Source organism: Amblyomma maculatum, chromosome 6 (genome assembly GCF_055883805.1).
Source record: "Amblyomma maculatum isolate TAMU_Amacu chromosome 6, ASM5588380v1, whole genome shotgun sequence".
In the NCBI taxonomy this organism is placed as follows: Eukaryota; Metazoa; Arthropoda; class Arachnida; order Ixodida; family Ixodidae; genus Amblyomma; species Amblyomma maculatum.
The window spans coordinates 86833307-86847821 of NC_139349.1; the positions used below are offsets into that span (position 1 = coordinate 86833307).

The following is a 14515-nucleotide window of genomic DNA, read 5'->3' on the forward strand; positions in this document are numbered from 1 at the left end:
AAAAATTGGACAAGGTTCGGTTTCAACATAAAAACGAGAAGGACAAAATAAAAGTTATAAAACTAATATAACAATATTAAATTTTAAATATTTTATTTAGAAATTAATTAATGAAAGCATATCAAAATGGCGAAATGTGTGTTCGCTCAGCCTCAGCGCCGACGCATCGCGGCATCGCTAAACGCATCACTAGTGTCTGCTTTCTTGCTCTCGGTTTGTGCTCGTCGTGCTGTTGTTCGTGTTCTTGGTGATTGTAGTTGTGCTTGTAGAATTGCACTGTTTGCTGGAAATCTCCCTCCCTCATTTACGAATACATCAGTTTTAAAAGGCGCTATTAACTGTAATCATGGCTGGAATCAGCGAAGAGAGACGCAAGGAGATGGAAGAAGAGATGAGCCGGTGAGTGGAGCTTCGCACATTGTCAACGTTTCTCGCGGTGGGAAAAGTAAACATTATGAAGTAATTATAATGCTTCCAACGTTGTTTAGCATTATGTGTAACTGACAGGATATTCGCCAGATTTTTTACTGGCATGTTTTCATCGCCATGCCGTCCGGATAATAGAGTGGTTCAGGCTTCAATACAGGGCGGGATTTCAAAACTATTGCATTTATGCTGAGTACAATATAGGTTGGCTGTGTAGTATTACTAGCAACAGGCCTGTTCACCTTTGGATTTTCGTGCGTTTACGCTGGAAAGGAAAGACAGACGCTTACAGCGTTTGTTAAACTTTACAGCGACATAAATGACGCGCGCTTTGCGAGATATTAGCGTTTCACCTGAGGAGGTTCCAAAAAGTAATGCAGACATAACTTGCATTCTGTGAAGCTAGCGTGACTCCACCTGAGTACCCTTGTTAGCGTTTGGCGCACTTGCTTACATGGCCACACCTGAGTAAAGCGCTGCAATGCTTCAGTATGCCGTTGCAGTAGTGTTTTTAAGGTCCCGAAAGTAAACATTTGAAATCGTGATTTCTTATTTTAGACCTTTATTGAACCATATAAACTTTTTTGAAATAGATAGGGCATGGGCTCAGTTTTTCGAATTGTGTATCACTTGTCGGCGAAGTAAGATGAGGTGGAAGTGGGAAAGCGATGGTGTTGATTCAAACTTTTCTTTTCCCATTGAGAAGTGTAAAGAAGTGAAGTGGCCTCACAGCTATGCATTCTGGTTCCGTCAAGGTAAAAAGTGGTACACAAAAATACTGCTATTAACATAACTCTTCAGTTCCCTAGTCTTCCTAAGTGAGTATGGTCACTTTAAGTAATTCACTACTGTACCGGAGTACCCGGGTTCGAACCCGACCTCGGCGGCTGCGTTTCGATGGAGGCGAAACGGAGTGGCGTCCGTGTGCTGTGCGATGTCAGTGCACGCTAAAGAACCCCAGGTGGTCGAAATTTCCGGAGTCCTCCACTACGGCGATAGCCTTAGTCGCTTTGGGACGTTAAACCCCACAAACCAACCAAGTAATTCTATTTTATTACATGTATTGCTATATGTAGTAACGTGAGATGTTGCAGGGGCGGCATGAACAATGTACAGCCTCGTCCACTTCTAGCTATAACACGGTCACTGCTTTCAAAGCGTCACTGCGTCTGACTCGGCCATGCAATATAGCTTAGTGGCAGGCCATGTGAAGCAACACGCCCGGGTCCTTCTGTGCTCGCATCGCTTTGCATCTATATATGCCTACGTCGGGCGCAATGTTGCTTTGAAAGCAGTGACCGTGTTATAGCTAGAAGTGGACGACCCTGTACATGCTAAAAGTAAGGGTTTACGAAACTCTTTCTTTTTTTGTAGAAGATGGTTTGGTTTATGGGGGTTAACGTTCCCAAGCGACTCAGGCTATGAGAGAAGCCGTAATTAAGGGCTCCGGAAATTTTGACCTTCTGGGGTTTGTTGACGTGTACTGACATATTGCACAGCACATGAGAGCCTTGCTTTTCGCCTCCATTGAAAAGCAGCTGCCGCAGCCGGGATTCGATCCTGCATCCTTGGGCACAGTAGTCGAGCGCTGTAACCACTGCACCACCGCAGAAGGTTATTTGTAGAAGATTAACAAATACTTGTTTAGCAAAATTAGCAGCTAGATTGTTGGTTTTGTACTAGGTTGAAAATGAACACCTAGAAGTTGAAGACACAGGAACGAAAAGCAGGCAAAGTGCTGGTTTTGAGCTGAAGTTTCATTGCACACTCGCCCATACTTTGTGGAGATCATGAAAGTGCATTTATGCACACGTGACTGAGGTCTATTAGAACGAAGATATGATACCCACGCTTCATGCAGTGCTAGAACAGGGGACACAGCTGTGTTAGTCAGCCATTTTTAGCTGTGCATGAATGAAACTAAGGCATCACACTTGGACTTTTAACCAATCCCTGCTGCATGTGCCTGAGTGTGCGTTCTTGATTTCCATGTACTTTGGGTGAGTTTTCACTGAAACTTCAGTTGAATATCAATATCTGTCTTGCCTTTTGTTGCTGTGCCTTTATATTTTGAGCTATTCCTTTTTTTTTTCAAGAAAGATGGTACAAATACTGGTGTGATACCCAAGCATTAACAATAAAAGGCACAGGGGATGACTAGTATAAGTTATGTCTTGTGCAGGCATATCTTCCGAAAGGTTTTAGAGTGAACAATGCTGTTTTTTTTTTTTAAATTTTGGGTCGTAAAGAAAATGCATGCCTTAATTGAAATACTTTTTAAAGATTAATGAAGAGATGTTGAATGGTTTAGTTCTCCATGTTGTGTGTGTGTGCAGAAGTATTAAATGTTATAAATTTCAGCACTCTTAGTACCTGGAAATGCAGTCGAGCCCACTTATTTTATATAGGGTTTGGCACTATTGTGTTACCCCTCTCGCCTCCCCTGCTTGTAAAATCATAAAGAAGGCTGAATTAAAACTTTATCTAACTACCAGTGGAGCATACCCCAATAGGATGCAGAGTCTATTGGCGTGTGCCTGTACCCTGGTTGTGCAAGGCACTGGAAGCAAGACAGTTGTAAGTGCACGCGAGAAAAGCAGGGTGTTGAGAGGGAAACTGCTGCGGCCTGGCTGTTATCAAGTGGTTACCAATCTGAGGTTTGAATAAAAGTTCTGAGGTATGGCTTGCTGGTCCACCCAGTCGAATCTCTGCACTGTGCTGAGGCACCACACAGACAGCAGCTGTGCGCACATGGGCTGCGGCAGCTTTGCTGAGAATCAGACATTACTGGTACTCTGAATGCCTCTATTGCTGATGTCATGTTTTTAAAGTGTCTGGTCCACAGAAAGTGTCGGAGCCAGTAGCATATGACCATGCTGTACAGCTTACGAGACGGCTTGGTAGTGCCATCTTTAAAAATGCAGATGTCCACAAGCTCCATGTATCAAAGAAATAAGCGCAGCCTTTGCTGAACTTTGGGTTTTTCAGGTGGAACAGAGTAAGTCCACTTGTAACGTATGGAATCCGTATGACCGTCAAGTTCTTTATAAGGTGGCTCGATTGTACCTGAAAATCATAGCTCTTCTTAACTGTTTAAGATGGGCATCTTTTGATCATTTTTGATAAATGTTGTTAGTCCAAGGGCTGGCAGGTTGCTAATTCACTGTACTGCATCAAAGTGAAGCCAGTCAAGCCTGCTTTTAAACAATATTAGCGTTTGTTAAATAATATGAGCTATATCATTATCTTGTTTTATTTGCAAAGTCAGTGTTTTCATATATAAATTAAGCAAAACTTGTGGGGATATGTCTATAATAAAGAGGAAGAAGCGTTAATGAATTGGCTTGGTCAATAGCAGATAGTATTGAAAACGGTCTTTCAAGTTCTTCCAGTTCAATGGGTAGAAAACAATCACTTCAGGCCTTATACCTAGCATGCCATTGGGAAAACATTCCAGCAAGCCTTTTGCAGTGTATGTGATATCAGATCCTACCAAACTGATATGGAAACCTTACAAATGAGGTAATTGGTAATGTCCATGTCCTACTTTTTAATGGCTGCTAATTTATGTAAAATGGGCCCCAATTAGCGAACTAAATGAGGCGCTGCCATCGGTGTTTTGGGCTGCATCCTCTTGTCTCCTTTGCCCCTCGGACAAAGGTTTGTGGATTAGACAGCATCCTTAGAGACACTGCTCTCTAGACCGGCAAAGCTAACTGTGGACAGAGTTGAATCGGTAGATGTATCTTTTTAGCGCATGTGCTGCGCTCATGGAGGAGACTGTTTCGATTTCTACCCTCTGCTTGTTCCACCAGCAGTTAAACAAAAAATCTCCGTCACTCTGAAATAGGCAGACTGAGGATACAATAACCTACTCTTCTGGCCTCACGTGCAGATGCCAATTTGAGATTGGCTTTGTAATGGTGGTCGCTTGGCATGGTCGGGAAAGAGCTCTTTTCTTTTTTTCAACCACTATGAAAGGCTTATATCCAGTCAACATAAAGCACCTTTCAGGTTTCCACAGACAATGTAGTAAGCAGTATTCTTAGGTGGTGTTCCCTCTCTCAGTAGCTCAAAATTCATAATTGTTGCAATGAAAAGGCATGTCACGGGTTCAAAATAAAATGGGATTTGCCAGACGCCTGTTCTCTTGTAATTGCTAGGGGCATTCATTTACTCATGGCATGACATCATGCAGTGTAGTATATAGTAACAAGCACCCCTCTGCAACCAACTCTTATAAGTTTAATAATGCAAGTGTTTGGGCAGTCATAATATAAACTCTGTCCCCTGGCTGCTTCCAGATTTGAGCAGGAGATATCCATGCCTGAGCCGGCGCAACCTGTCGGTGCTGAAGGTCCGCCACCGGGGCCAAGGTTGCCACCGGGACCTGCTCTCAGACCGCCAAGACTTGCACCTCCACCGCCGCCACCGCCTCCATTGACAGGTGCGAATCATTATAGTGCTTTTTGCAGGTGTGTTAAGGGGACCCCGAGCAGATGTATGTATCCCTATTTTGATATAGCAGATCCTTTTCGAGTATTTCAGTCAAATTTGAAAGCTCTGTGTGAATCCTATAAATTGCAGAGGATTTAAAAAAATTGTCGTTCACGACTGCTTGCAACCAATTAGGGCAAACCTCATTATTCTTCATTAGCTTCCGTTGGCTACTGATGTCAGCTGGCCTAACTGGGTGCGCCTTTATTTAGGGCCCCCAAGTGATGTGACCAGGGTAGGGTGCGAAGGGGCATTGTTGCGACCTGGTTTCTTTGTTTTATTCTTGCTTCTCAGCTTGTGGGTAGTACGGGGATAAGAGGCAGAGCATCATTTCTGATCATCGATATCTTGATTACTTTAATGAAGCTTGCTTAAAAACTGTTTTTGTTGCAGAAAAGACTGATAAAATACTAATTGTTAGTAGACATTTGTAATTTTGGTAAATATCTTTTCATCCTCCCTTCGCAATTGCCCTTGACTTTTTCTTTTAATGTGTCCAGATCTGTCAGGTTTAATTCAAGAAACTGGCTTACCCAAAAATGCTGACAGTCACTAAAGGAAAGAAAAGCATAGGGTGTGGGGAAAGGCATTGCATTCACATTCTGGGAAGTGGGATTGCACCATTTGTGGTCATAGTGCCCAGTCATGTTGGCCTCGGAGACTTTTTCTTCTCTAGGGGAGGCTGTGATTTTTTTGTGCTAGGCAGGCCGAGAAGTCCGGTACTTTTTCTTCTCTAGGGGAGGCTGTGATTTTTTTGTGCTAGGCAGGCCGAGAAGTCCGGTTCTTCTCAGTTTGCTTTTTTGTTACGCAACACTTTGCCCTTTAACATGTGTTGGTTGCCTTAATTGTGGTGCCTTTGTTGGTGTGTTTGTTACAAAAAAAAAAAAAGATGGGGCTTTGTACACTGAAAGCAGTCACTGTTATCATGTAAACTTTTATGCAAAAGCAGGACAGCAGTTGTAGCCTCCAGCATGCAGTGACACCTTTGTTTTTCGGAATGAACCTGATAAAGCTGTGGAAGTCTTTACTGCACAGTTGAGAGACTCTCAAAAAAAAAAAAAAAAATGATGGGGCTTTGCACACTGAAAGCAGTCGCTGTTATCATGTAAACTTTTATGCAAAAGCAGGACAGCAGGTGTAGCCTCCAGCATGCAGTAGCCTCCAGCATGCAGTGACACCTTTGTTTTTCGGAATGAACCTGATAAAGCTGTGGAAGTCCTTACTGCACAGTTGAGAGACTCTCCATTCCTGAGACTATCAAAATTGCTCTCAGGAGAGGTTTGGGGTTCTGTTATTTACATGGTGTTCAGTGGAATCTTGGTGTAATGCATGATGTGGTTGAGTAATATAGGAATCTAAATTCGAGCAATCGCAACTCTTTAAACCTCAGTCAAGTTACCTAAACATTGATGCAAACTGCTAGTACCACGATTCATGCTTGCTTCTCACTGTTACTATTTCGTGGCCACATCTGATTAGAGCAGGAAGACAGATGCTTGGTGTCTTTTTCTCTCCCAGGTCCTCCGGTGCCGCCCCCTGGACCTGCGCCACACATGCAGTTTATACCCCACCAGTTGCGCCACCTTCGACCGCCGCCGCCGCGTGCCCACATGGGTCCACCACCCCCACCGTTTGTCAGTGGACCCCTTGTGCCGCCACCTCCCCCACCTTCATTTTTGACGGCTCCAAGGATGCCGGCACCGAGTCTGCCGGGTCCTCCAGAGCCACCAACTCTGGTTGTGCCAACGCCTCACATGCCGGTGCCCTCAGCAGCACCAGCAGCACCAGTTCCCAACGTCATTGTTGCTTCACCGGCTGTCTATTCGGCGCCACCCCTCAAAAAGAGTGCTGCTCCTATGCCCATCGTGGCTCCAGCCTTTGGGGCGCCACCTGCTGGTGGGGTCCCCATGCAAGCCGCAGTGCCAGCGCTGGACAGCAACAAAGCGGAGACCTTAAAAGAGACCAAGACCAAGTCGGCCAAACAGTCCTCGCACAAGTCATCAGACAAGCACAAGTCGTCTGACCGCTCAACAGAGAAAGGGAAGAGTGCTGAAAAATCGGCACTAGCCGGGTTCGATGAAGCAGGTTCTGCGAAGAAGCGGAAGAAGGAGAAACGTCTGCTGCGAACCGCTGGTCAACAGACTTGGGAAGACAGCTCGCTGAATGAGTGGGATACTGGTGAGTAGCACTCTCTTGTTGTGGATGCAGATGCTGCATAGGCATCTCGGATTAGAACCTGCTTCAAGCGCAGACCTCTGAACAGTTACATTTCTGCTTTGTTGACATAAAGCTTTTTGTTTTTACAGCAAAAGCTTCCACTTTTTCAGGACAGCTATCAATTTACCCAGCAACCCATAATGGAGCGTGGCATAAACTACGGACTTTCAATTTAATTTCTTTATGAGCTATAACATAGGAGAAAAATTTGTCGACACAATGTGTAACAATAGTGTTTGCATATGAGCTTGTAGAATCAAGCTTCAGCAAATGTTCATAACCTTGCACGTGAGGTTTTAACATCAGCATGGTTGCTTTCAGAAGTCACTCTGGGCACCTCGCAGTGCTCGTAGGGGTTTTCTATAATGGAGGTTGTATTAATATATGCTTTTGTTTTTTTGTTATGCTATTGTGTTGGCTGGCGTGGATGAGGCATTGCTATTTGGTTAGTTTTTGAGAGTCATCGTGCTTATCCTTACTATGAGTAGAAATTCGTGTAATCACTTATTGGCCCCGTCAATGCTTCTGAAGTGTAGAATGCATTTCACTCACCACATATACATTCTATTTGGTTTTGCTCGTGCATGTACAGTATTAAAGCCATTTATTTTTATTTCTCTTTTCTTGTAGAGGCTGCCAGTTTTGTGTGTGTATTTTTGCATGCATGTAAGTGTGTGCAACTTAAGAGCTATGTAGCTTTTTTATGGAAAATGTAAGCGTTGCCTCCAGTGAATTGGAGTTATACATGGTTGTCAGACAGGCAATTGTAGTGTCATTTCCAGGGAGTCCTTGTGAAGTGTCGCATTGGTGGCGGGCTGCAAGTAATCCCTTGTATGGGGACAGAAAATGTGAAAGACTGAAACACCCTGTGCATGGATTTAATCTTCTCATTAATCATCTTCACAGGAAAAAAAGCTTGATGCTCTTTCACAGTAATTTACAGTAGTATATGTTTCCTTCACTATCAACACAAAATGCAGGAGTTGGCATTAATTGCATGGCTAGCATCTTCTGATCCCACAGAGATGTGCACATTTTCAAACATCGTTGCGCTTTTGAAAAACTTACATAGAAAACGACATGAGACACTGGAGCGCAACGCTCCAGTGCGCTCCAGTGTCTCGTGTCGTTTTCTATGTTTATTAAGTAGACAATTGTAAGGGAAATGAGGGGCTCATTACTATAGAATTTAAAGGAGCGAACAGTCTACAATATCCAAGGCAAACGGTGGGGATTTTTTAATGTTTTGTTGTTGGTATTGACAAGAACTAGTCTCATGATCATTTTTAGGGATAAAGAATATTAAATGCAAAGCGGAAGGAAAACCAACGCGCCTTCCACTTTGCATTTAATATTCTTTATCCCTAAAAATCATCATAAGACTAATTCTTGTCAATACCATCAACAAAACCTCAAAAAATCTCCGTTTGCCTTGGACTCGTAGACTGTTGGCTCCTTTTAATTTCTATGTCTAAGCTTTTCAAAAGTGCAATTATGTTTGAACATGTCAATCACCAACTCTAGCCCAATTTGAAACCCTTTTGGTGTGTACAGAGTTTCCATACTAACCTGCTACAAGAAAGATGGCATCGTTTGGTTTGGCAGTGCGCTGGTGTCAAGGACTAATGTTAGCTTAGGCAATTAAAAAAGAAATTAAGATAATTTTCCCAGCCCGCACCGCCAAAAGCACAAGACCAAACCAATTTAAAACAGAAGAGAAACAGATTCTGCAACGCAGAAAAAATTCTGCGTTGCAGAAAAAAAAGGACAAAAAAAAAACAGAAAAAGAGAAAGGGGTGGTGGAGAGTGTACTATATATCAAAGCTATGGACGTGTTTGAAGACAGCGATAAAATTTCATTTTTTTTTGTATATGTTTACCTTCTCTCTTTTTTTCGTACCTTGGTTGCCTTCCCATTTGTTTATTTTACTATTGCTTGATAATTTGCCCTTTGTGTGTTCTGGAAAATGGATTGTGATATATTTAGTGGAACTACTATATATTTGTATGCAAATTGACTATTACTGAATGGATGGAGAGGTGATGGTTCTCTTATACACTCAGCATTTAATTATTCTCCTATGGTGTCCTGTTGCTTCCTTCTCATTGTATGACAAGGGGTTCTCAATCATTAGTTATCACTCAGTGTTATTTTGGACATTATAACCACAATTGTATAATGATGATGAGACAAGATTTTTGTTTATTTTTTTGTTTAGTTTTTTTCACTTAGATACTGCTACTTTACTGACCAAGAAACTCGAGGACTAAGTGGATTAGTGCAGTGTCAGTAGCACAATGCATGGCAAGCCGATGCGCAGTCAACGAGCACAGATCATCCCGAGCTAGACGCTGCCACCACATATCTGAATTATGTCACCATTGTACAAAAATTCTTGCTGCACAGGGAAGCCAACTCTTCACTTCATGTGCATTTGGAGTGAGAGCCATTCTGTTGCAACACTAAAGTATACCCTGTGACAGTGCAGGTGACGCTAAGTGCAAATATCACTGATTGAAAGTGACCCCCAGTTTTGTGCATGGTACAGAGGTAACAGAAAGATGAAGTGACTGTGATAAGTAGCGATATTTCTTAAGCTCAATTGATACGAGCCCACTGTATCAAAGTTCAGGTACAACTGTATGTTCGACTAGTTGAGGGCCAAAATGACATGGCTGGCTGGCAAATGGTAAAGTGCGTTAATGTCCAGAATACTTCAAATTCAAGTCTTGCTCTCTGTTATTTACATCATTACATGAGAAGCACTTTAGGACAAAGTCATTTCTTTCTTCGAGCACATTTAGTTTTAAGGTCAACTTCAAAAACATGACAGAGGTCTTTAGGGTTGTGGGACCTCAAGTATACACCATTTCACGACCCTTGGGGAAGCCGTTTAGACTGGGCTGTCAAGAGGGCAGTCGTCAGCTATTTCCTCTACCACAAGAGCAGCCCAGTGCCCAAATATGGCAGCGCCCTTCACCGCTCTGTGAAATCGTATACAGTCGCCGACCAATTTTTCTGACCCTCAAGGGGCCGAGATAGCGTCCAGGGAATCAGGCAGTCCGAAAAAACGAATTCACGCAAAGAAAGTCAATTTATTAAGCGAGCGGCTTGAAAAAGTGGTCAGTATGCCTCTGCGGGGCGCTATGTTGCCGTACAAGTAAGTCGGCTTGCACGTCGGCAAGGGTGACATTCTCGCTGTACACAGCCGAAAGCACCATCAGAGCTTGGGTTAGTTCACTGCTAGTTGGCAGCACAGCCTCTGGCTCCTCACTGTCGGAGCCTGAATCATCACTTTCAAGCACCTGGCGAACAATTTCGTCATCGGTGAGTTCAGCACAGTTCGATCTCACTATCAGCGTTTGCAAACTGCTCCAACGTCACTTTCATTGGAACGGCTCCTGCCGCGTGCAAGTGCTCGATGAGGTCAGCAGACGAAGACGGCTGATGGGATTCACTGGCGCTATCATCGGATGACAACGCCACTTCATCTCTGATCGCGAAACTAGCGTGGTGGAAGCAATTCTGCAGTGTCTCCTCGGTCACCACCTTCCATGCATCAGAAATCATGCCGAGTGCATACAAGTCGACACTGTAGGTTTTGTCGCTGTCCACGCATAACACCATGCGACTAAGCACGTGTGACCGAAAGAGGTGCTTGAGTGTCCGGTAGTTGACGCGGTGATGTAAACAGCACAACACACAACACGTGAATGGCGACCGCGGCGACTGACAACTGTGCACGGCAGCAGCACCTTGGCAGTACGGCAGAGTTGGCACTGGTGGGACGGTGCCACAAGTGGTGCCTGCTATTGAGGCTATACCGGGTATGCGAGGTTCCGATCGGACGATATGACACGTCGGTTCGAGATTGCAGAAAACCAAAATGGCAGTGGCCAGAAAAGCAAAATGGCACCGGCGTTGTTCGCATTTTCAGTAGCTCTTGATTCGTGAACCGAAAGAAAAAGTCTGGAAAATCGAACGAGAAGGATTTCAAACGTCCGAAATTTCGGTCGGTGTTATACATTGACTCTATAGAGTGCGTGGCGGTGCCATGGCAAGGTCCGGATTTTCAGGCGGGTCCAGAAAATTAGGTGTCCGAAATATCGGTCGGCGACTATATAACAGCGTGGTCTTGAGAGGCCATTGAGGTCGTATATCAGTGAGCTCTGTGTGGATGCCTTGATGGTGGTATTATGCGTACTCTTCTTCTGACAGTCAGAAATGATCCAATTGTGGCTGCTGCTTTTGACAAACTGGTTATTTCTTTTCTTTTGCTTTGTTTTATAATATTATCTGGTTTGATTCATTTGGATAGCAGTGCCCATAGAAATAAAGAGAGTGTGTGCATGAAATATGGTAATAGGGCTCTTGAAGGATGAAATGGTTTTAGGTGACCTTCTGCAGATATTATGGTGCAAAATCACTTAAATTGAGGCGCAGTTTGCAACTAGACTTAACTTAGTTTGTATTAGCATGGTTAGTTTAAGTTGCCCTTAGCGTCTTATCGTTAAATTTTCATTATGCAGCACAGTCAATTCCTTTTGGTCCAGCTGTGCGGAGTTTGAGCTTAGAGCTAGCGACAACCGTTGCGCCCACATTTCCCATTTTTGGTGCATTGTCAATGGTGTTACAACACGTCATGTAGAACATGCCATGCTGATTGGTCAAATGGAGTGATGTCATCTATCATATTGTTACAGTTAGTCGGGCGAAATGTTTAAAATGGAGTGACACTAAACATTTAGCTGTGACAGTGCGCCACATTTATTGGGCAAAATTTCAATCACTGATTCATACTTGTGAACTCCTCCAAATTGCCCGAGAGGCACCTGAATTTTGACCAAACATTCCGAAAGTACAAATCTTATATCTCGTTAATACTGATCTTAGCTTTGGAATTATTTTGTCTGAAAAAATAAAAATTGGCGGGAATCATGGTCACCAACATGGTTTGGTATATTGGCCGAAACCAGCGCAACCATAGCTACTATAGCCATGAGGAAAATGTTTGGACTTTGAAAATTTGGTCTCTTTCGTTCTTGTTTAAGGACATGGGTTCCATCCCAGCTGCAGTGGCTTCTTTTCGATTGAGGTGGAAAGTGAGGGTCCATGTACTATAGGTGATGTCAGTGCACGTTACCGGCCAACTCCTGGATTTTTTTCAATTTTTTGAGTTTGTAATCAGACTGCGTTTCTTAGAATTCGCATTCTCTGGTACAAAATAAAAAGTTTTTCAAAGTACCGAGTAGAAGTGTTTCAGAAGAGCAAGAACTGGGAAACCAAAACTGGGTTTCGACCAAATGATGGTATCAGTACAGACTATCCACCGATATCAGTTATTGCTCCAAAACCTCTATTGTGTGCACTTTGATGGGCTAAATTGATGAAGTGACAGCTCGGGGTCATTATTTGTTTAACTAAAGTGACCCGTAGCAAACTCGAAATTTGTTTTTCAGAAAATGTAGAACAAATATGGACGGCCGTGTATCCAGTGATGTCAGGCACGTGAGGTTGCCCACAGAAATTTCTCCAATTGAAGCCATGAAATTGTAGGTGCTGAAAAACATGTGCACTGCAACGAAATACCTCCTTGCTGCGAAATCTAGCACGAAGAATGTGAAAACTGTAGAGTACATGCAGTGAAAATTTTAGTAAAATCTCAGGAGATAGAAAAAGTGCCCAAGTTAAGCTCAAAGAACCCCAGGTGATTGAAATTTTTGGAGCCCTCCAATATGATGTCTCTCATAGCCTGAGGCACTTTGAGACGTTAAAAAAAATTATTTGTGGTTTAACGCTGGTTAACCATAGTTGAATCGCGATAGCAACGGCGGAAGCTTCTTTTGCCTGCTACATTATTCCGCTATCACGCCCTATCAGTGTAAGCTGCTACATTATTGGGGATACTTTAAGCTCATCCTCTTTTTAAGAGTGTGATGCGAGAGCTTAAGCTACCAGCCCACATATAAATGAGAAGGGTTCAATGCTGCTGAACCGAATGTGGAGTGAAAGCATGAGCTGCCAGTTACCGAGTTCAGTCCTCCTCTTCCTCTTCCATTTCTTCTTCTCCTCCTCCTCCTGCTGAAACCGGTGCAGTATTGCTATCGCAATAAAACCCTGTAAACTAGACCAAACCTTTTGTAATTGTACCACGAACAGCCAGATTTTGTATAGGGACTTTTGCATATTTGTGATCAATTTTTCAAATAAGCCATAGTATCAGATCTCTTTGGTTTATTGTTTTCATACAAGCTATTATGGAGCTTTTCTGTGAAGTTCTCTGTATTGCTTGCGATCAAGAAAAAGTTTAGGACCAGTGAATTCAGAGTGTCCGATTCCAAAGGTGTAGTGACCCCTTGAAGCCATCAGTGTTCTTACGTTAGGTGAAATGAACTTTGCAACATTTGATTTGGCAGTGCCATCTGCACCATGTAAGAAGTTGCTGATGGGATCTCTGCAAATCATATGAATAAATTATCATTGTTATTTCAACCTCATGCTACATGTGGGACTGCTGGGGGCGGAAGCTTCAGATACGAAGACTTGGGTCACTGAAGCACCGCTGCATTTAAGAACGTCCTTTGAAACTGTGTTGCGGAAAATACGTGCAGTGAAAAAAAAAAATCTTGAATGGATGCTCCTGGACACATGAACTTCATGATCTGTTGCTGAAGCTCACATCATTACCTCAAGGGTAACTTTTTCTATAGCCATTTCTGGATGCACAGTAGTAGTTCTGGGGCCAAATTACGGGACTCGCGTGACGTCAAAATGATGACATCACGATGCCTCGGCAAGACGTCAGCGCGTGACGAGAATCGGAATCAACCAATGATCGCCAGGGTGCCGCCCGGGCCGCTTATTTTCATGGCAAGAGGCTTATTCGCACGTCAAGAAGCTGTTTGCTAACTTTTTTATTGATATAGCGCGTGAATAAATTAACTAAAGCTTTATTTTTTCAAGAAGCCACATTTCAAGTTCAAAACCATTAAGAAAATCAAGAAGCAGCCACAGTTTTGCAATTAAACGCTCTCGTGGGTAACTTTTGTTGCCGTGAGAGCGTGCTGGCAGAGTTAGACAAATCGTACAAATGGAGCCCTTCGGTAAAACAGCTGATTCCATGGCTAGTACCGTCTTTTGCGCATCGTCTGAAGTCAAGGTACTGTATGATGGTCCTAAATGTGCAGAGAAATCATATCGAAAGCAGTGGAATCGGGGCTTTGTTTATTTTTCTTTAAGAAACAGAAACAAAAGGAAGATTGACCGCAGAGCATGCTTCGTTGGGCAAAATAAACTTTTATGTTCGCACGAAAGTCTCACACACAAATGCTTCAGTTAGAACGAGCCCGGGGAAAAGCAACGCGGTTGAGCGTA

The 14515-nt window shown here is 43.3% G+C and overlaps 1 protein-coding gene across 4 annotated transcripts in view; it reads left to right on the forward strand.

Annotated features, from left to right (window-relative positions):
- Window positions 1-173: 173 nt before the first annotated feature.
- The window catches only part of LOC146186209 (uncharacterized), a 157636-nt gene continuing 143294 nt past the window's right edge, over window positions 174-14515 (forward strand). For 3 of the 4 annotated variants that reach the window (XR_014708096.1, XR_014708095.1, XM_084607097.1), the window contains exons 1-3: window positions 176-399; window positions 4731-4873; window positions 6442-7101. Coding sequence is in view for 2 of the 4 variants with exons in the window: in XM_084607097.1 (XP_084463223.1) it covers window positions 347-399; window positions 4731-4873; window positions 6442-7101 (856 nt within the window). In the remaining 2 variants the exon portion in view is untranslated. Of the gene's footprint in view, window positions 400-4730; window positions 4874-6441; window positions 7102-14515 lie in introns of all 4 variants that reach the window. The other variant, XM_084607098.1, reaches the window with a different exon arrangement.